Here is a 23,424-nt window from a genome sequence, read left to right as displayed (position 1 = left end):
TGGTCTTGTGATGCTCAATCACTGCTGCAGGTAGACAGCAGGCTAGTTGCCTGAACACGCTAACGACTGTAGCTTATGTTAGAGGAGACATACCAAACACAATATTTATTCCTTAAACTTCTTATCTTGTGATTTTGGGGTTCGGAACGATAAAAGACAGCTTGACAGACCTGGGGTTTAGCCAACAGTCAATTTTGACAATGAGCGAGCTGAAAAACAGGCGCTGGGATGTCACACACATACAGTACACACATTAAATGTCATCAGACTAACATAATGATCCCACAAACAAAGAACCGAAAGTGGCAAGATGAGTGGTTGGCAAGGAATGTTCTAATGCTGATCTAATGTTCTAATCTGAATACGCTGCTAAACACAGTACAAGTAAACAAGCATTAATCTCTGTGTGTGTTCCCCATATATGTTTTGACCTTTTTCATGTGGGCCATAGCAGCAGCTTGACCCCTGCAGACTTTCAGCGAGCTCCTTTCAGCTGCTTCACTGTGCCGTGCTAATGACCACCACGAGGATATATGGTCCTTAACCTAAGAGGGACCATTAAGCAGTGCACTGTAAGGACTTGGGTTAAATGAAAATGTATTACTTCGGTTCCCGTTGTAATCACTCAAGTTTTGAGCCAGTGACAGGAGGAGGAGGAGGAGGAGGAGGAGGAGGAGGACTGACAAAAATAGCACCGTAGAAAAACAGCCCTGGCCAGTGTCGGTCAGTTTAGCACCAATGTTTTAGCCTGGCAGTCGCAAAAGAGGCTGCTGAGCCCACAGGGATTTGTCCTGGCTCCAGTTGTGAGGTTGACATGCTTGCACACACACACACACGGTCCAGTAAGCATGCACAGGATCAAGATGCAGAAAGAGATTTGCTTATTATGAGCTAGACACAGATATACAGATACGCCGCGGCAGGCAAAGCAAAATTGGGTTTGTGGACCAACTTATTATTTCTTCAACACCCACACTGCACTCTGCTCAGAGCACGCTCATACATGTACACAAAGATGAACAAAAAGAAGTAAAAGAAAGAGTGCTGAAAGACTTTTTAACACTTAACTGCTTGTATTATTACTACAGGACTAGTACATCCAGTACGCGCATCTGTAGGGAAGGGAGACCACAAATAGGCACATGGCAACAGACACTCAGAGTCTTCACAGGGATGGAGGGAGAAGAGACAATGAGTCCAGGCCTCAGGAAAAAGCACCAGTCTAAACATAGCTGACCATATAATGCCTTTGTCTAAAAGCAGAGAGGCAATTTCACCACTGAACAGTCCTGTGATGAGAGCCAATGAACTGCTATCCCTAAGAGTGTAATTTCATCGCGCACACACACACACACGCACACAGGCAGGCACACTCAGTGACCGCAGTAAACTGCTTTGACTTGCGCCTTCTTTATTGTCAGTAACTGTATGTCAAATGTGTCCCAGCAAAGCTAGAATAAACACCAGTGGGCCGTGGACAGCTCCTGTTTCGCATTCAATGCACAATAAATGCCAGCGCTGCCCCGCCGGGATCGTACATCTAAAGCACTGATTTTATCATACCACCCAAAAATACAGCAGCACACAATAACCAGAGGAGCTGAGCTCCCAGGCCCGGATCAACACGTCTACAGCCCTCTCTAATCCAACGCTACTTTTTGTTTTTCTTTCCTGCTTCCGGCTGGGTTTATCTCTGCAGTTCAGAGTTCACTGTAGTTTGAGCCAGTATCTTTGTTTACAGAGTGTCAGCCCAGGCCTCTAAACTTGAGGACACACCGGCTCCAGCCAAGTTACAAGTTGCTTGAACTCCATCTGTAATCATGTTTAGTCACCCCTTTTTGTCAACGTGGCTTTTTTAATACATTGTCAATAGTTTTATTATTTTCATTTCAGCAGGGTCGGGGGGGCGTGACCCTGCCTGTGTTTGATTGACGGCGGCTGACAGGCTGTACTTGCACTGTAGCATACATATCATGGACAGACTGCATGTTATTAGTTTTTGGAGACCATGACAGCATCTATTCAGACCCGACTGACGTGTGGGTATGTTTACATGCTGTTTACAGTGCTGCGAACTAACATTAACAGCACATTTTTCCCCGCTGAATGTTTCTTTGGTGGCTTTTTCAAGAAGCCAATGTCCAGGACAAGTGAAGTGTGTTGATATTTGTAATTTAGATGCACCAATATTGATATTGGATAGCGGTCCGATACTGACTCAAACAGCTGAATCGGGTATCATGACAAAGGGCCGGTGTTGGACACCATTATTTTAATAAATAATAACTGAGTACATTTGTACCAAAGTATTTGTTTGTTACATTTTGCTTTACAAAGTTAGGAAAGAAAAGTTTAAGCCGAGCCTGATGCTGCCTTACACATAAAAGAACAACCCCGGTCTATTCCACACAGTGAGACATGTAGCTGGGATCAGTGCTCAGCGCGGGCCGATACTGTAAGCCCTGGTATTGGTGTGAGGAGTGAAAAAGGCGGATATATGTTGTGCAGCCAGCTGTCGCTCAGCGATGTTACTGCTTTATGGAAGATTTAGTTGGCTGTAACTAAAGCAAAACTAGGGGGTGCCATCATGAAGACAACACAGACAGCATACTGACGTTAGCATTTAGCTTAAAGCACCGTTGTACATACAGCATGGTGGATTTTGTGGTGTTATGGATGTTCAATAAGTAAAATTCTTAGAGTACCTTTCTTGGTGTTTTCCAGTAAAGTGGTCGACACCATCCCGACTGCGTGCGAACCAAACTGAGCACCACACTGCTGCATTCACAGCATCTAAGAGCTGGATGTAACAAACAACCAGAAGCTCACACACAGAAGCAGACGCAGAGGACACACATGTACAGACGGCGGAGATCCGCAGCGAACACACACACAGGTTCAAAGATGAGAAGAGAGTTCGAAGGCAGCTCTTAATCATATATTGATCAATTTATTCATTCTGTCAGGACACGTTTCCCCGTTGTCCCAAAGTCTTACACAAAGAAGTCATGGTGAGATGGCCAATTTGTTTTGACCACAAAACAGGAAAGAAAGGAAAAAGCAGTATGTGACCATGAAAACAGACACACATTCAAAGAGGCTCGCCATGAAGGTGAGGACACTACATTTTTCCTACAGTTGGTTGGTTGGTTGGTTTGTTGAGGCCGAATTGATTTGCCAATCACCCATCAGATCTCTGAAGGATTACCCAAATGTACCACTAGAATCTCCGTTTTTACTTAGATTTAATTGTACCTGGAGGGAAGGGGAAGGGGGTTGGGATGCACTTCAAATGTACAAAAATAAATGCAAACAGTATTTTCAAGAGAAAACGTCCTCCTCAGCTTCTGAGGGGCTCTGAAGCCACATTGAGCAGAACCGGTTGGATGTACAGTATGTAAATGCTTGCATGCACGTTGACACAGGCACTGATCTTGACTTGGTGTCTCACTTTGTGGGTCCTCAGTCAGGAGACAAGAGCATTCTTGGAACTGTGAGCTCTCTCAAACAAGGCAGTTAACAGGATTCTTTGAAAAGAGAAAATGGTCTGTCCATTCACAAATAACCATACAGGATGACCATTTCCGATGCATCTTTAAACTGAGGGGAATATGGGCCAAGGACAAAAGTAACATCAGCAAATCCAAGAACAAGACTCTCAAGCTCGTAGTTAGCCTGACTTCTGCTGTATGGAAATGAAAAAAGGAACAAATATCTTAACACACAAAAATAGTGGCTTAACTCCAACTCAATACAGGCTGACCCTAACTGTCTATTCTGTCCAGAACGGCTCAGCAAGCCAGTGCTGAGAATTCTGGGTAACGTAATAAAATCCAGAAAAAAAAAACAGTCACAATTCGAAACTCACAATTAGCTTCTGTTACAAACAAACAAATAAAAACAAAAGCGGTATACAAATTAAAAAAAACAACTCCAAGAACAGCAAACCAAGCACAAGTAGTATGATCTATAATTAAGGCGAGTTAAAATATTGCAGAATAATTTGGCCCCTGTGTCTCAAACAGACTGCCACAACAGTCAGAGCTCCCCGACTCTTAATCGCTGCAAGGATCCAGAGAAGAGAAGGAAGGATGAACTGAAATGAGGGGGCGAAAAGGCCAAAGGAAAAAAAAAAAACAAAAAACAAAAAGTGATCCTCTTTGGAGAGAAGTTGATTTTATTTGGTTTCGTTTGGTCTCTTCCTCAGGAGCGTGTTAAAGGGAACAGTGAGGACCTCCTTTCTGAAAAGAATTCAAAGAAACAATCTGACGAAAAGAACAGAAACGGGACTGAAGATTGGGAATGTGATTAACTCGGGTTTATCTTTTCAGCGCAGTATGAAGCGGGGGTGGGGTGGGGGGGGGGGGGGGGCAAGATCAGAAAATATAAAACTGTTGTTTAATCAACAACCTGATATGACAGATGGCAATGCAGTGCCCCGCGGGAAGAGAGCGCGTCCCCCTGAAAGTCCTCCTTCTGATTAAGAGCAGTCGGGCGAAGAAATAAAAGAGGAGCGGGGCAGGAAGTCAAGTTTCTGAGATACAAAGTGATGCCGACCCTCCTGTTTTTTTTTTTTCTTTTTTCTTTTTTTTTTTTTTGACTGGGATAGAACGTCTTTTCAAGCAAAGATCCCCCACAAACTGTCCCTCTGCTCCCCTGTTTGTTAAAAAGGCTGGGGGCTCGTGAGTCAGCTGAAGTCCTGGGGTCACCTTCTGCGTGAGGGGCCGCGAACAGGCTGACTGGCTGTTTCTGCGGGTCTGAACCAAGGTGTCAGATCACCCAAAAAGGAGGAGGCATGGCTGTGTGTTTTCACTAAAGCTGTCCAAAGTCCACTGTCCTCCTCTGTGGAAGTGGGGGCCGTCGTCCTGTGTTCACCTGTCTCTTCTGCCACCCCGCCTTCTCGTCTCTTCCTGCTGCTTCAGACCCATTCCTGCATGGAGCGTTTGCAGTACAGTATGTGGCGTGGCGTACCCTTCCTCTTGAACTGCACCACAGTGTAGATCAGCACCAGCAGGCACAGCGCGAGCACGCAGGGGATGACGATGGCGATGGCCTTCACCGTGTTCGCCTCGTTGTCCAGCTCGATCACCACGTCCGAGGTGCCGTCGTCGGTCGGCGGCCGGGCGGGGTCGATGGGCGTCAGCTCGCAGCCCATGAAGTCCTTGAGGATGGAGCGCGGGTAGCCCGGCTCCACGCGCAGGAAGTGGTTGTTGAACTTCCAGTACTCCTTACCCTTGTAGAAGTAGGTGAAACCTGAGGGAGGGAAACAGGAAGCAGAAACCTGTAAGCGCCTGGTTGAAGAGACTGTAACAGCAACTCCAGGCCGCGTGTCGCTGTCTGCCTCACCTCCGACCAAACCCAGCAACTCTGCAGCAAGTTAAACCACTGGAGGTCTGCAAAAAGCATTTCAGCTGCTCTTTAAAACTCAGTAAAAGCAGTTAGAATCAAGATGAGCCAAAGCGATGACTGCACAACAAGTCATCACTCAGGTCACACCAAGGGTCTTATTATAGGCCAAATATAAATATCTCATTCAACAGTGAAAGAAGGACTCACATTCAAACCAGACATGAGCACAAGTGCACACTTATTAAAGTACTTATTACACAGCAGGTTGGCTTTTTTAAGGGCTGTTTGTTATATGGAAGAGTATTCCTGACGCATTAGCGCGTCAGCAGCATTTTAATGTTGCAGCTAGCCGAGATGGAGCTAACTGAACTGCTTTGCACAGTGCTGGGTAGTTTCATCCATAACAGTGTGTCCTGTTTTTAAAACAACCATATACTTTGTGAGCAGTCTTCATGTGTAAAGTTAAAAAAAGTATCAAGCAGACTTCAAAGTTTTACCTGATTGTACTCAACATTATTCAGTGTTGTTAGTGTTGGAGCCACTTTGGTACTTTTGGTTGTCAAAACACACAAAAATCATTTGACTGACTTTTTTTTAGGTGTTTTTTTAAGGTTGCTCATACGTCTAAGTTCACCTAAGTTCAGCTCTCTTAGAACTCAGGGAGCTTTTTCCTTTCTCATTAAAGCACTGAACAAACTCTGCCTCGGAACAATCAGACAACGACAGACCGCGCTGAAATCGAGCCGACGATCACCTGCCGGCGCGGCAACACAAGCGCACCTCAAACAACTGTGTTCAGCCACTGTTTCCGCTTCAGCTCGACTGCTCGGCTGAGATGTCCCCGACTGTCCCTCAGGACTAATTATATCCGGTCATAAAAGAGAGAACACACCCAACCAGGAGCCAAACCCCACAGTTAATATCACACAACAAATGTCAAGCTGCTGCGGCGCTCTTCAAATCACAAGAGTGGCAGCTTTTCTGTCGAGGAATGTGGAGGCAACTGTCCCGATGTCGCACAAATTCAGAGGTGTGTCTACGCAGCGAGTCAGTGTTGACTTTTGGATGAAAAAGTCGGGGTAATTTCACTTGGGCCCCTCTGTGTTTGAGTCAAGAGCAATAAAAATGATGACAGGAGCAAACACAGCAAACGTTATGATGATGAATAAATTGTAATCTAACAATGTCAAGTTTGAAAAAAAGGCAGAAATAAAGACATTTGTGAGTCTTTACATGACGAATTCTCCTGTGCTGTGATAGTAAGTTGTTGTCAAAATGTTTGGGTTGACACTAAACTTCTCTGCCTCCTGCAAGCCTCTGCCTCTGAAACGCTCGTTGGGAAAATATATGTGCTGTAAAACGGCCTATGACAGCCCGGCTGAATTCTCGAGCTCTCCTCTTCCTCACTGGACCTCTTTACACTGCGTTTCTCACAATTTATTATTCATGCATACTCTTCTCTGGGAAGATGGAGGGAAGATGGGGGGGGGGTGCTCTAAATTTCCAGTCAGATGGCGAGATGGGTCCTGTAGAAGCCTGGGCTTCTTAAATCACTTGTTAGCTGAAGATGTTTCTGGTGAGGAAGGCACAGGACAAAGCTTTAAAAGATTCATCTTGGAAGTAGTCCCTCGCACGTCTTCCCACAGGAGCGTGAGAGAGAAAAGGAGTTTTTAAAAGATGGAAATGATTAAAATTAAGCTCACATGTCACTTTTTTTTTCCAGTGTTTTCTAAAGAGTGAGCGAACTCCAAAGTGGTCTGACAGGAAACGACACTGTGTTTGCTAAGAGGGGACTGACTGACGGTGCGTCCACTCTAATGCCTGTTCATTTTAAAATCCCGCTTTGAACCACCGTGCAGACGAGAGTTTTGGCACAGCGTCAGAAATAATCTCCATCCAGACTAACCTGAAAACGCACGTCACATGACCGTTTGCAAACACGGGGCGTGCACGTGCCTCCTGCGCATGTAGGCAGCAGAGGCATGAGAAAGACAGCTGCTGGCACACACAACAAGGTCAGCGACACAGTCTGCTGTCCATTTTCAATTACCCGCTGGCTCAGACACAGTATATAAGCGTATGATGCCGTTTAATTTGGTCCAGGAAAGGGTGATGTGACAGAAGCGTGATGAATCAGGGAGGGCATGTGACCGATGGCCAAATCGTTAGTTTTGGGAAACAGTTTGACTGTCAATAGAAAGCTCACAAATTTGGATGAGACTTAAAAAGACATAAATAGAAGACGTTGACAGGTGGTTTGTTTCAGGAAGAGTCACAGCTTGGTCCTCAAAACCTGAGCGGTTATAGTCTGAGCAACATGTGGTCGTATATGCAATAAAAGCCAAGCCAGTCTACACACAACACCCTCTAATCTCTCATCTGGAGTTCGGCTGATCAGATGAAGAGTTACAGCCACTGAGGGGAGTTTCTTCTTCCTTCCTGCCTGGCAGCAGCTTCTGCCGCACTCCTCCCCTGCGTCGAACACATGTGAAGTGTTACACGGAGACAGAAAGATCCCGACGAAGCAACAGAGAGAAGGGGTTGCTGAACACAGACCTGCAGTCCTGTGACGCGCGTAAAGATTGAGAGAGGCAAGGAGAGAGGGGAGGGAGGACGGGAGGTGAGACAGCCTGAGCCGTTGTGGGTGAGAGCCGGGCCAACATCACCCTGAGGCCCCTTCTCCGAAACGCGCTGCCTCACTCACACGATCATCGGCAGCGCACTCAATTATGGCTGGTGATCTGGGTCAATGTTATGAGCGCGCCACTTGACACACTGTCTCTGCAAACAGCAAGCCCGCCAATAAATGCAGGCCGACGCATGTTCGAGTGGAAGCACACGCGAAGAACACAAACACCCATCGCCCCCTTGGACGCCGATCCACCCTTCATGCTCCGATTGATGCCCGCTCCACCTGGCCTCACCGGCAGACACGCCTGGCTACAGATCTGGCAGCAGATCCGCAGCACAGATGGCCTGAGCATTCAGCACCACCTGCCCTGCTTTTTCCAACCCGGGCGATGCCAAGACGAGGCCCGAGCCCACCTGGCATAATGCATCCAATGGGAAAAGCATATTCCCTCTTCGCGCTATCGGGCGAGCCAATGGGGGAGCTCTTCGAGAGTTCTACATCCCGCCTCCCCACCCTCGGCGAGGGCCAACTGGCTTAAACCGGAATGAGCGCCCAGCGGTGGTCTTGTCCTTTCTGCTTTCCACAATCTTGCTCCAACTGGGTCTTATGGCACACTGAGCAGGATGGACTGATTCTGGAACATTCTGCTCGTGAAACAATTCAAAATAACACACACAAAAAAGGCATTTCTGCATAAACTGACCGCCTGTCGTCTTTCATTTGCTATACACAAACACTCCATCAGTCGTTTTCCCCTGATATTGCATGTATGGAAGCGTGCCACTTGCTGAGACTCAGTGTAATAACTGGGGCAAATTTCAATCAATGCTACTCTGGTTTACCTCCTGCGCAGCGCGTGCCAGTGACCAGCTGAAATCAATGCTGTCTGGCACATGAACCGCGCTGTTATTGCCAAATCAGACTATCGGGCAGGACAAATCGTACCATTGGCTTTGTCGACGAAGGCCCCCTGCGGCGAATCAGGCACACCTCTCCACACTGTGATGGGCTTGGGATAGCCAGGGTCCATGGTTCTCATTTCCTCATTGTAGCGCCAGTACCTAAAGAGCCACAGGAAGACACGTTCACCTTACGAAGACACTTCAAGTCAACTCTCCCTTCAATTTTTCTGATTTTTGTGTCAGCTGACTTTAATTGAAAGGGCAAATTTCGTCAAAATCAAAAGGATTTCCGAGCCCGGGGTCACCACAGGGTCTTGGCATGTCTTTTGATAACAGAAATGTGACGTTTAATATCGTTCACGCCGCTTACAAATACATTAATACACACAGTGAGTTTGGCTGTAACACAGCATATTTGTTTGAATAGTTGCAGCTGCTAAACGTCTGAATTCCAGAGGTTTTCTGAGCTTCCTTATCTTTTGTGAAAACAAACATTGTTGTACCCACCTGTCACCTTTAAAGAAGTAGGTCTTGGCCACATCCTCCCACCACACAGCGGCCTCGATGCTCTGGGCCGGCATGCCGTGGCCGAACTGGGCGATGTCCTTGGGGTATCCAGACTGCAACACCGTGTCCTTAAACACCCAGAACTGCTTTCCTGCACATCAAGAAAGACGGGGAGAAATAAATTGGAAGGACAAGCAACAGCTGGGATTACCCTCCAGGAGCCACGCGCGAAGAGGGCAGATTTACAAAGACAGATACAAGCCTTGCAACAAATGGCAGGCAATAACCTGTTGCCTTGTATTACTGTATCTGATGTTGACGTTTCCCTAATTTAAAATAGGACACAGACGCGGTGACATGTTCTCCTTGCCCTTGCTTAGAGGAGCTTTTCAGCGCCGGAGCCAGCAACTGCTCAGCCGAGATAAAGAGAAACAGCAACGACCCTTGTGGGAAAATTGGCGGCCACGGGGCCACGTTGAAACGTTTCTTAAAAGTTTCCTCGCCCCGAGGAGCCCAGCGCATACCTGAACGAGGACTCTGATAATGCTGAAAAATGCAAAACTACGTCCTAGTTTTTTTGTTTGTCCCTCTCCTGCTTTGCCTTTTAACCCCTCCTTCCTGTGGAGTAATTGGGTTAAACAGCACGTTTCTGACTGTGTGACCCCAGGAAGTGCTTTTCTTTGTCACACATACGTAACAAGAGAGGGAAGGGAAAGAGGCGGAATGACGAAGGAAGAGAGAGGAAAAACAACGGCTTATCATTCTCTACTGACCCATGTCACTCGCTGCTTTTGCTTTATCTTTCAGAGCGTCTGATTTATCATTTATCGTGCGTCTCTCTTTGGGATCTGGGATCCGGTGGAGAAGGGAAAAGAATGATGGAAACGAAACAGAGAAAACATGAAAAGGCTGACAAGGAAGGGAAAATAAAGCGTGTGTGTGTGTGTGTGTGTTCTCTAACAAATACAGGAAGTGGGTGTGGAATCAAGTAGACATGATCTCTGTAAGATTTACACTCATTCTCTTGCTTCTTAAAGGTCACGCGTCTGACGTTTAACCTTAAAGAAGTATTTACAGTACACAGCCGAGGTGGGGGGTGGGGGGGGGGTGTGGGGGGTGTGGGGGAGTCTGCAGAGGAGGAAGGAACAGTAGGACAAAGTGCTGGCTGAATGTCAGTGGGAATGTAGTGGCCTCTTTCTGGAAAGGAAATTCCTGTCATTTCACCTCTTTCTCTTACAGTGCTCCTCTCACTCTGGGTCACACTTCCTCTGGCCCTGACACACACACACACACACACACACACACACACACCACACCCTGAGATTAATAGAGCCCCACCCTTAAAAAAGAATGAGTTCGACTTGATTCACAAAAAAAACCTATCCTTCTCTCTCTACCCTACATAAAATGGGATTCTCCTTTCTTTCTTTCTTTTTTTTTTTTTTTTTTTTTTTTTTTTAAATTGGACTCGACTTGCATGGCCCTCCACATAAAAGTCTGGCTTCATCTTCTGAGCTGTGAGGGCTGCTTTGATGTAGTGGCGGCTCCGGCATCTGCTGCACTGTCACGACTAATCCCCTGCTTGCCCTCAACAGTGTGTGAGGAGCGTTATATAGCATGAAGACGTGTTCCAAGAAGAGACCCCTCCTCCTTACATGGGCCACACACAAACAAGTACTGTGCAACCAGATGAGCCACACATTTGAGGACTGGAACTGCACAATCACACACGCGCACACACACACACACACCAGAGTGACTGATTTAATGCATCGTTGGTGTTAAAAGTAACGTCAGCATCCCTGTTTCTTGTGAGACTGTATTGGGAAAAATAAAGCATAAATGCGATTTTTAGTCGTTTGCCTTCCAAACCACGCAAGAGTTAGCTCAGAAAGAGTAACATTTGAGTTACATTTATATCTATAATACCACACTAACATTAGGACGGACTAGCTCTACTCTGCGATGCACAAACAATGCTATACTATACTATAGAAAGCAGTGTAGCTTTAGCCTCAGCCTTCCTGCACGTTACATAGAGTTTAGCCATCATATTCTTTTAAACAGATCAGCTGGAAACATTAAGTCAGCTGCAGACTTGCAACCAACTGACAGCTGATAAAATCTGCTCGCCTCAGCTGTCATTTCAGCGGACTAAAATCAGTCCTCCGTGACAAACGGGTAGCCTGCTTTTGTTTATCGCTGCGTGGAATCAGAGCCCTATTGTTTTGAAAATGGCTTCATCAAATGAATTGCGTCAGTATTTAGAGCCACTGTAAAGGCAGAGGATAGGAGCAGGACATTGAGCTGTTAAAATAAACCTGCCACTGCTCTTTGCAGGACACCTTATGTATCTTATGTTTCAAATGTACCTCAAACATATCTCTGCTACGTCTGCACTGGAGGCTCTTGTTCTGATATGTCTGCAATACACGAATATCAACAGACGTATTGACCCGGCTGATTTACTGGTCTAGCTGTAATCTAAAATAACACGCTCTCAGACATGTCTGCATGAGGTAAATGAAGCAAGCAGCTCTGTCTGTCCTCAGCACCAATCAGGCTCTGATTGGATCCTGCCTCCCGGGAGGAAAATGCATATTGACGTATGGATCTTGCTGCGTGCGTCGGGTGTCTCGGTGTGACCTTGCTACTCTCAAAATTCAACTTGATGAATTTCATTTGAATTTCATAAAGCCACCTCTTCCGTCGTGATTTAGGCCGATCAAATAGTTAGATTTCTACATATACACAGCTTTTAAGTGTAATTCTCCAAAATCTGTCGGCGTGCTGTCATCCAGCTGTGAGTGAGGATCCTGTAAAGAGTTTGATTAGCACAGCTGACAATAGGCTTGATTCTACTGTTGCATATCATTTTCACACAATCAGGGGGACTACACATTCTCAACTTGCATATCTGGTGTCTCAGATGAATGGAAACAGGGGAGCACTGACTCAAAATTGGCAAAAAAAAAAAAAAAAAACTGCACTGTAGGAATGAAGAACACATGCTGAATCTATCTCTAATGTAGACCAGCGGTGTCTGCTTACTGACCTGCTCTGCGATGCCGTTACAGCACTGAGCTAATCAGCGTCTCAGCCGTGACTTCAGTGCAAACTCCACTCTAAAGCCTCCATATGTGCATTTATTTTAGGAGAATTCATCAGACGAGGCGCTGCTGGAGAACATTCAAACCGGCTGCTTTGACAAGGACCGGGAGTGCTGCGTTTTGTTTTCTGACCGACTTGCTTCCTAATTTTTTGCTTTCAAATGGGGACAGGCAGAATAAGGCCTTCTGGGAAATCAGCTGTGCGTGTTCAAATGAAAAATGGTAGCCCGTTAGTATGAATTTTCTAAATCTGTGTGCAATCCCGTTGCTGCTCGGCCCAGAAAGAGAGCGAGGATGAAGCGCTGAAATCAAAACTTCCAGAGCTGGTGGGGCGCGCGGGACCGGCTGCCTGCGTCTCCAGGAATTGTTAGGTGTCGAAAATAGAAACGTGTTTGAGCGAAGATTTGTAGTTTTTACCTCAGCAGACTTTCATTGCTTACCTACGTGTCCTTCCACCAACCCCCCCTCTCTCTGTCTGTCCTCTCCGGAGCGTAAACAGGAGTTTACAGGGCTGCTTTGTTTGTTTGCTGTTTCTTTTAAGTGGCTTTTCGGCTTTAGACATAATTAGCTTTGAATCTGGGTGTTTTGGGGCTGGCTCAGTCGAGATTTGAATATGTCGACAAATCTCTTCAGAAAGGTACAAAATCTAAACTTGTGACCGTCACACACTGACAGCATGTACTGAAGCTCAGAACGGTGATTCCCAGGAGTGATGCACGCTAATTATGTTTAGCCACAGATGAAGATTTAAATGAAAACATGTTGCTACCAGCATCAATACATTTAACACCAGTATTATTAAAAGTCAAAACTGGTGGATTATGGTGGATTTTCCAACCAAGTAGGCAAAACACGGCTTTAATCTTCCACAGATTTACACTGAACTCACACACACAGATAAGATCAAGGCAGTTCTTTGAGTGAGCGTGATAACATGCTGCAGTTATTGAAGATAAAACCCCTCTGTTTGTTTCTAAGTGCGGACACACGTAGAGAACAGATGCTGAATACTAAAAAGACATCTGCATACGGTTTATATGAAAAGAGAGCATGTACACAGGACATATATAGGAGATTACTGCGCATGAATAATACACAAGATGAATAACTAAAGCAGGATGGTACAGACGCAGTAATTGGACGAGATGAAGGTGAATCGAACGGAAAGGAGCTTTTCACAGCAGCAGTGCGAGCTTACCTTTGAAGAAGACAAACTTGCCCTCGCTGTTCTCGTAGACGGCATCTATCTTGGGCGGCAGGCCCCTCCAGAAAACACTGATGAGCATGGGGTATCCTGGCATCACCGAGTTATCTCTCACCCGCCAAAACCAGTGGTCCTGAAAGAGACACAGAGGGACGCTGTCAGGAAACGCTGCATTGCAAATTAGTGAAGTTTCAAAAAATTGGGCATTTAGGTGGCATTATGGGGAATGTAGGATCTTGTTTTGACCCAAAATAGGAACAGAAAGTTTGGATATAAAGGCCTCTGTTGATTCTATTTTGATTATTGTTGTTTTAACGTGTCTCTTGAGTCCTCCAACATCATAAAAGTGCAATCCCAAACCGCTGGAGCGGCCCTTTAACCAGATGTGCATGGTCTGGCAAACGTACATCTGGCTACTTAGTCCTCATCCCTGAAGTCTTTTCTCTTGTAAAACCAAAACCAAAACATTTACTGGCACTCATCTTTGTATTGCTATTAGAAGTTTTCAAGAGCAGAGTATTCATTACCTAAATCTGGTGCTGAATGATCTCATTTGGGGGAAAAATGCCGACTACAACTGCAGTTGTCACCTTGTGTAGAGATTTTGGCAAATGCATTTCTGCTTAAATTCAGAGTCACAGTCATGGCTAGTATATGGTGTGTGTGTGAGTGTATATGTATACTGCATATTGTGAGATAACTGGGGGTAAATAACAGCATCTGACAGCGGTGAAGTCAGGCTCCAGCAGCTGCTTTTAAAGCCCCGAGAACTTAAACATCTACATACACTTTCTCAGGGTGCCTGGAAAGCTGTGCATACAGAACCTGAAGACATACTGGGAAAACCATCAAGTCACGGGGGCAAAGTGATAGCCAGGGGCTTTATGAGAAGCCAAGAGTCTCTGATTTCCTTCGGGGGGGTGGAAGGGGGGCGGGGGCGGGGGGGGGAACGTGAGCGCGGCCAACTGGAAGGTGTGTCTTTTTGATGTTGGATGAAACTTGATGACAGAGGGGGGCCAGGGGGAGACCCAGCTGCGAAAGCCATTAGGGCTCAGTGAGATGTCCCACCCTTTGGCAATGAACGGCCAATTGCGTCTCCTGAACACTCGGGCCAAAAAGCCTGACCTCATAGCGAGGGACGCCGAGACAGAGAGGGAAGAGACAACACATCATCACACCCTGCCTCATTCACAGTGAAAGCTAAATAAACAGGCCATTTATCAAACCCTCTCTGCGCCGCTCTCCTCCTCTCTCTCTCTGTCTAATCCAATTGTTTCTCTGGGACTCTCCTCTCTCCCTGGACTCTTCCTCCTCTTTCTTTTCATTTCCCCTTGTCTCTCATTCCAATTCCCGACTCTCTTCCTCTCCCTCTCTCGCTCTGTACCTACAGCCTCCATAGATTTCAATTGTTCAGCATTTTTCTTCCGTGCACGGCCCGGCCCAGTAATTGAAAACAGATCAAACTGTGAAATCCAACCCATTTGAATCCTTTTGACTTTCTAAAAGAGAAAATGTTCTTTCTCCCGGCCGGCCGTCCCACTCCCACTCTGAAAATAAAGCTCAGACGAGCGCACTTGTAGAACATTTCAAGCCAGCACTTTGCAATTACAGGAACGTCCAGAACAATCACAAGTTTAGTCTTTGCACAAGTTGGATATATTATACCTCAAACTGTTCATGTTCTGTGCTCTGAGAGAAAGGGCAGTGCAGAGTTTGTCACGCGTCCCGTCTCGTGATGCATGATAATGCATGCAGAGCAGTAAGGTTGAATTACCATACGCTCAACGGCATTAACAAACTGTCCCTTCAGATGAGTTTTTGTCAGTGTCGAGGAAGGTCTGTGAGGCGGAACGCAGGCGGAGAGCTCGCAGTTTAAACTGTACAACACATCGCTGTACCGCAGGAGGAACCTTTAGCTTCAGAACGGATAAATAACAGCTTTGCATTTCATTAATACATTAATGAACAGGTATTTGTACACAGATCAAGTAAGGAGTACTGTGAGATTAGTGGGAAAGGTAACTGGCAAAACTCATTATGCCCATATAACGGCCATGGAAGGGTTACTGGACGGCCTCTCCCCTGGGTCAGAGGCTCTGCTTGAAGTTAATCAAATGACTGCAAAGACACAAAAAACACAGAGACGAGAGAGAGAGAGAGAGAGAGAGAGAACACAAAGAGAAAGAGGCAAATTGACTGTAACGCTTTTATAGTCATTGTCATCTAATTTGGCTAAGATAAAGATATTATTTCAGATATAAAAATGTGTTAAAAACTAGACCAGCTGTGACATCTTTATTCCCTGCACACAGACCTTCACATTTACACACTGAATAAAGGACAGATGACAGATGTCTTCTCATCACCTTCCATTTGATTCAGTAAAACCACCAACACGTGGGCTCTTACCAAGCCTGGACCCCCCGTTTATCAGCTTCTAAGAATTAGATCTCAAAACGCCAACGAAGAGCCAACTGAGGGGTAAAAAACCAGAGTCAAACCTGAACTGAACAGTGTGGTTAAACCTAAAACCTTGTCATCATACATCCAGGTCAGCCACGGTTGTGCATCTGCTGCTGCCGTGTGTGTGTCTGTGTGCGAGTGAAGAGGTGAGAACATGACAGACAGCGGTGTGAGGATGACAGCGTCGCTGACCTCTCACTCGGTTAATGTGACGCACACACTCGCTTGGCTTGACCGAGAGCAGAATGCAGGAGTAAATAATTCAGAGGCACGAGGATTAAGCTCGAAGCCTGAGATCGCAGTACGTATCAGGAGCTCCTGCCAAAGTCGACTCTTTTTCACAGAGGAAAATGAAAAACTGGCTTTTTCGGCGTGTGTGCAGATGTGTCATCTCTCATGTGCTGAAAGCTACCTCATAGGCTGGAACGAAACGTCTGCAGACCTCATTAACATAACGGCAACTGTTGTTAATACCGAAGCATGACCTTGAATTGCACTCACACTGCAATACGCACTGGTTCAACTCTTCAACCTGCAGCTGTTTCTTTTCATTAATGTTCAGTCTAATACGGCATCTTACCCGTTTATATGCCTGGCAAAGTTCTGTAATCCAATAAATGTCAGCAGAGTGCAATATGCAGGCAGTGGAATTAGACATGAAAGCTTGAAGAGGCGCGTTCAACAGGTGAAACATCAAGTGCCGATTGATAATGTTACTACAAGAAATCATAGAACAACGCTCCTGTACCTTGTATCACTGAAACAACTGGATGACATGCAACCTACCTGCAAGCTACCTTAGCTTAGCATAAAGACTGTGTGGAAACAGCTAGCCTGGTTTTACATTCAGAGGTTCTGGTAGGTGGATTGTGTTTACCTTTGGACAGAGGCAGGCTAACTTTTTCCCCATAGATCCAGTCTTCATGCTATGCTAAGCTAAGCTAAGCTAAGCTACATGTCTCCTAGCTGCAGCTTCATATGAAAAAGCCTCAGTATCTAAAATTGATTAACTTAACACTGTACTTAGCTTTTTGTTTTTGCTATATTGGACTTCTTAAAAGTCTTAAACTGTTAAAAAAAAAATCTAATTGGTGGCATTAAAAATGATTTTTTTTTAAGAAAACCTTCCTCTTCCTCCTCTCAGACAGCCTGCTATTGCAGGACTATCCATCTCTTTGCTCGCAGTAACGCAAAGGGGAGAGATACTGAGAGGAGCGGACAGCTCACTGCCCACTTGGCCACTGTGTTCTCATTAATGGATGTCGGAATCAAAGCGAGTCTCCGACATCAGCAGCCAAGTGGACAATCCTGAACAGCAAGGCACCCACCGGAGTCCCAGAATCCCCTGCTCTAAATCTGTCCATATCAAGGAAGCAAGGTCTCTCAGTGAACTTAGAAGTAGCGAAGAGAAAGAGGGAGGAGGAGGGACGCACGGGGGTGGCTCCTTTTATTATAGACCGTCTCATGATGAGCGCCGGGCGATAGACTGATGAGGGAAGTGTTTTTTTTCCTCTCTCTTATACCTGATTGAACGCAGTGCAAGACGCTCTGACTGCATCTATGCAGCGGTCTGCAGCTACAAACTTTTGAGCAGGCAAACCATGCATCATAATTAAACACTGTTGAATGAGAGCAGAGGTAAACTCAATAAATTGACCTTGAAGCATTCAACTATTAATCCCAACAATGGATACAAGCATTCCTAAAACACTGCTTTCCAAAATGAGTATTCTCTTACGCTCTCACACCAAGGCTGCATCGTACAGTGGACCTTTAAATGCCTTAAACTGACTTTAAATGGCTGTTAAGTCCCAGCTTCTTTCCAGAAATAAAAACTAACACAAGATGTTTTCGGGCCCTATCTTAAACCTGCCACGAAATCCGTGTCCTGCCATTTAAATAACCATTCGCCAGGCGCAGGCAGCACCTGGCTTTTAAAGGGAATGAGAGATGACACTCTGATTGGTTTGATTCATGTTACACCCAAAACACACCTATGATTAACTAAGAGACTAAACACAACCCCTTTGCGCCCTGCGGCTTACTTTGCACCCAGATTATGTGCTGTTTAACTCGCAAAAGTGGAGCTGGACGCGCCTTAAATGCACTTTAAACCACGTGCTGTGATTGGTTAAATAGGGCAGTAAGCAGCTGAATTCCCTTCTTGTAAAGTATGTCCTTGTGTTGATTTGCCAAATAATTGCTCCATTAAGAAAATATCAAGGCTTCAAGAGAGGTATGTTTGAGGGAATGTTTGGCCTAAAACCCTAAAGCCCTCGCTGGATTTCCTGACTCTACAAACTGACAAGAGGGCACCGAGCCATGAACTCAAATCCAGACGTCTGCTGGGTGACGTCTGAGACTATATGTACATGTTTTACTACACTTTGAACCTAATGGGATACGAGCGGGCTCTTCCTAACTTGCTGTCTGGTCATTGTCTGACAGAAAGTGATAGAGTCACAGTCCAGTACACTTTTGGTGGAAAGGAAAGAGAAAACCGGCCGCATTAATGCCTGAGAAAAGCACCGCTCATGCACATGCATGTACATTCAGTTGGATACCATATGCTTTGAGGGTTCATAGAAAGTTGAACCCCAAGTGCCTGCAATCATAAAAGCAGTAGCTGTGTAATTTCAGTGAGGCATTTACTGGTGACACTGGATCTACACGACCATACATAATCATCTGTGAACCTTAAAGGACCCTCTGTCACCCCGCTGCGAGAAAAATGATCGACCATAAAACTACCACCTTAACAAGCATGACTCCTAACCTGCCTTTGTAGATTAACGTGCCTCGAATAAATCAGGCACTTCTCAGCTCAGTCGGGACAAATGCTGAGCTTAACACTCAAAAACCACTACCTTATTACACCTACTGTACATCCTCTACAACCTTTAACCGCCTTTACCGGCACCTGCAACATTATCGCTGAAGTTAAAGGAGTCCCTCAGCTTGCAAAAGACACAGTTGTATATTGTCTTCTGTGGTTCTTAAAGCCGCTGCCCTAAGTTTGAAATAATAACCCTGATGATGTCCGGTTTTGTAACAAAAGGCCAGCGTTACAAATTAGAGTGTGGGTTTCAAAAGAAGTGGATATTCAGGAGGCAGGGGGTCAAATTATAGACACTATTAGGTTGCATTGTGGAAAGTGTTGGATCCAGTTCACACAAACGCTAAGTTTTGCCTGTGTGCCCTAACTTTAGCAAATTTGTAAGTTGTTACTGCTTGTTATGGTATCAACTGACACTGATAATAACAAACCTCCCAGTCTTGCTGATATCGGAAATGAATTTGTCCTCATGACCGCATAAAATTACACATTGAACAGGTTTGTTCCTGATCAGCTGCACTACTTGAAAGTGGAGCATTTAAGTCTTTTTACAAAACCAACCTCTGTCTTTTCAGGGCAAGGTAAAATGACTGCTTTCACCATTTTATACTGTGAACATTTTTTAAAAAGCCTCGTGGATGCAGGGGCTTGTCCTAATGCACGGCGTCAACTTGACTTCGACTGCAACAAAAAGCTCTGAAAGTCTAGCACAAGGAAAAAAAAAGAACTTTTGATCAAACTTCCTGGCATCCTATTGACTGCAAATATCCATGCAGACTGAGTAAAAAAAGGTTCAATTTACATGTAAATGGCTGTGGAGGCCATCTGCAAATCTGCAGAGTTCGATATACAAGCGAGCAGGAAGAGTCCAATCCAAAATTTTGACAGAAGTAATCTTCCGAGCTGTGGCATAAATGAGGGCTCCTCTGTAAATGTACAAATGCAACACGCCTTCTCTCCAAAGCCCTCTACTTTACATCGCTGGACCACCTGTGGACCTCGGGGGCTGTGAGACTGCTGAGATCTCTGCTATAATGACTTGGCATCGACTTGACTCGTCTCTTCCAAAACAATCAAGTGGGGATGGTGAGTATAGCCAAGCCATGCAGGCTAAATGGACCCACGGCCTCAAGTAACCAAGCGGACAATCACTGGAATAATGGAAAAAGAAAAGCAAAAGAAGAAATCAGCCGTATAAATGAGAGAAACAAGAGACAAAATCTCAAATAAACCTAAACCAAGAAGCGAGCACAAGCTGTAAATCATTCCCGCTCGGCCCAGCCTTCAATCGAATGCATGGACCTTGGCATGCTCTGAAGGGGATATATCAAACTGTGGAGTAACACAAACACCTCTAATTATGATTCCAGATCGAGCGTTTTACAGTTGGGCAGCCTCATCCACCGGGAGAAAAGACAGCGTTCACATGATACCTCAGTCTCCTCAGACGAAACTGGCACAGCACTCAGAGTGAGAATCAAGAAATATGAGGACCACCTGCTCCTCCTGCGAAACCCACTTACAGAGTCAATCCTGTGATCCCTTATTGATTTCACTTTACTAAACACGTTTGATTCACTGGCGCGGACCGTGCAAAACGGTGAGCAAATCATCATGAGTCATAATGTTACTGGTGGTCCTAATGAGGTGAACGCGGTGGATTTACAGCTGCACTTACGTGTTCTGTAACAAATCACCTCTCTGTGGCAGTCTTCCCCCTCCGCTCCTCTACACCTCTGGAAAAGTTTGAGCTGCTACGACTTCTAAACGCCAATGGAGAGCAACATTCATCACAGCCTTCACAATGATGGAGCGAAAAGCCCCCTGCCCCCCTCACATCCGATGCCAACTGAACACAAGCGATTACAGGAAATCCTACTTGTTTAATGTCACAGGTTTTCATTTCTGCACAATTCTAAAATCTGTCTGGTGAAGACGCACGCTGTCAAAACTCACTGCCCCTTTGCTTTGGGGTTAATGATGTACATTTCATTTACTGTATTAATTGGAAAGCTGGCTGTAATAAGTGGGGAGTTTAAACAAAGAGGGGGAGCCATGCAGCTTATGGGTGCTCCCTGCAGATCGGCCTTTAACGCGTACTTTGAGACTCATTTGGTGCACAAGGCAAAGCACTTTTACTATAAATTAAGCTAAATTTTATGTACAAAAGGTTTCTAGAAGCTTTTACTTTCTTTGCTGTAATTATGCAATGTGCACTAGAAAAGAAAGAATAGATTCAGGCTTTGCTTTCACTATAATCTGTCAGATTTTGGTGGAGGAACAACGCACCAAAACAAAGAGTGGCCTGACACACGTTTCCAGAGATCCCAGCATCGCTAAAACGTTAGAATAACAAAACAAAATCCTCACAAATAAACTTCCAGTTATCGCTCCATCAGCTGGTGGGTGTTGAAAGTGTTGCTCTTTGTGAAAAGAAGCCTCAGAAAAAAGTGTTTGACAGATTAGAAACAAAGTCGAAGTGATGTTTGATCAGTTGTGTCAGAGAGGCGCAGAGCAGCGAGCATAAAAATCAGTGCTGAGACATTCTGTTGTAGGGCGCCACAATGCATTGTATGAGCGTTGACACTGTGATGGAGGCATGTGCAAAGCTCACATCGCAGGACGCAAGTAATGCAGATGACCTCAAACACGTCAACTTTTCTTTGCTGCCTAATGCAAAAGGAAAACTTGCACGGTTCTCAAAGTCTGCACCGCTGTAGTCAGCTCCCAGTAAATCATAAGCCTCGTCTGTGGAGTCCGCTTCAGGAGCTTTTCTTGCTTGATTGAATTCACGTATTGAAAACTGAATGAAGCTGTGATCCATTTGTTTTTGCAGTGTTGGTTTTGGCGTTGTGTATTTTATTGCTACTTCCTATTAGCTTGATCGTTTTGTACTGTTTGATGAGGTATTTCATTTCTGCTTTCTAATGATCATTTGTCAAACATGATGATTGGTCACCCTCTTCAATTAGATGTGTGTAATACTGCAATGTCAGTTTTTTCTAGTATCAACCCTACTTTCAATTTCAAATCCACAGAGAGACAAGAGGAGTTTCAGAGCCCAGCAGGCTTGTATCCTTCACATCCTAAACTCATACTAAGGTTGTCTGATTGCTGAACGTCCTTTTTTGTCTCCACAGAGCTCTGCAGAAATCCCAAGATCCTCATCACTCCATCGGAGCAGGCTGCTGCCCTGCGAGTAACAGTGATTGTCAGGAGCTACCGCAGACGGCATGTGAAAGAGGCCGGGGCTGTATTTAGACTATTGTAACGAGCCGATGTTACTTCCACCTAAAAACAGAGACAGTGTGAGCTTTGACTCTAATTTAGGTTAAACACCTTCACAGGCAGCAGCTCTGGTCCAAAGATTTACTTGTTGGAGTGAAAAGAAGCCACTCAGAGAGGGGTGGCGGAGAGGACAGAAAGGGTTTTTCCCCCAGCTCCACAAGCCTCTTACTTAACCATTGAATACTATCTATTTATATCCTCAGAAAAATACAGTTTCTCACAGAAAGCATCACAGGCACTCTTTCTCCTTTTCGTAGAGAACACAGGACAGCTTTGTGTTGCCCCAAGGTTTTTCTCTATTCCTTACTGCATGTTGCCAAGGTCTTGTGCTCACAAGCTTAAACCAAGGATAAAGATGCATTAAGGGACATGCGTACTTTTTCTCCTGCAGTGGAATGAAAACCAGGCTGAGTTTGTTGGGATAAAGGAGATCTGTGCTGCACTGTGCATGGCATGGTGTTTCTTCTGAGCACAATATCCATTTTGTCCACGTTCAACTGGCTCTGAGCAACCTGGAAGTAGCTCATTTTAGACATAGTAAGTCCTTTAATCATGCAATAAAACACGCGGGAACCGGTTTTAAGATGAGTGAAGGAGAGTCCACCGTGCTGTGACCACAGTGTCAAACTTCTCTCTCGTCGTAATTCCAGCCAACTTTTCTATGAACGTGTAGAAAACTCAGCCAAATAATTTATATTACATCCAAGCGAGCCATTTTTACATTATGCACATACGGAACATGAAGCAGATTAGCGGAAAAGCTCCAACCCTCTGTATATTTAGTTAATCCTTCAGCAAGCACTCTCTCTCCCTCTCTTGCTCTCTCGCAGAGTGTTTTCAAACCTACAGGCCGTTTCCACTGGTCTGAATCGAGGGATCAAGGGAGTTGTTCTTTTTGTTGCATCTATCAGCCGATTAAGTTACACGTTATGGGCCGAAATCTCGTGCAGGAAAGGATTCTCTCCAGGCATAAATTGTTGGTTTGAAGACATGGTATGAAACTCCCCTTACTACAAGCGTGTTTGTCCTGCAAAGGCTGATTGCCGCGCTCTCGCTCCGCTAAGAGACGTTTGGGGTAAAACAGCTCCAGGGTTCAAAATGACTCCTCAAAACAAACGAAATGTGAAAATGCC

At 45.3% G+C, this 23,424-nt stretch overlaps 1 protein-coding gene across 2 annotated transcripts in view; it reads right to left on the bottom strand.

The window, feature by feature from the left end:
- Nucleotides 1-2,930: 2,930 nt before the first annotated feature.
- Nucleotides 2,931-23,424, bottom strand: part of mmp16a (matrix metallopeptidase 16a (membrane-inserted)) — a 65,981-nt gene continuing 45,487 nt past the window's right edge. For both annotated transcript variants that reach the window (XM_076761475.1, XM_076761474.1), the window contains 4 exons: nt 13,699-13,837; nt 9,391-9,541; nt 8,927-9,042; nt 2,931-5,253 (listed from right to left, as the gene is read on the bottom strand). In XM_076761475.1, coding sequence (XP_076617590.1) covers nt 4,919-5,253; nt 8,927-9,042; nt 9,391-9,541; nt 13,699-13,837 — 741 coding nt within the window. In that variant the 3' untranslated portion in view covers nt 2,931-4,918. The remainder of the gene's footprint in view (nt 5,254-8,926; nt 9,043-9,390; nt 9,542-13,698; nt 13,838-23,424) is intronic.

This window comes from Chaetodon auriga, chromosome 21, assembly GCF_051107435.1.
Source record: "Chaetodon auriga isolate fChaAug3 chromosome 21, fChaAug3.hap1, whole genome shotgun sequence".
Lineage (NCBI taxonomy): Eukaryota > Metazoa > Chordata > Actinopteri > Chaetodontiformes > Chaetodontidae > Chaetodon > Chaetodon auriga.
This window is presented reverse-complemented; position numbering and strand designations above follow the sequence as displayed.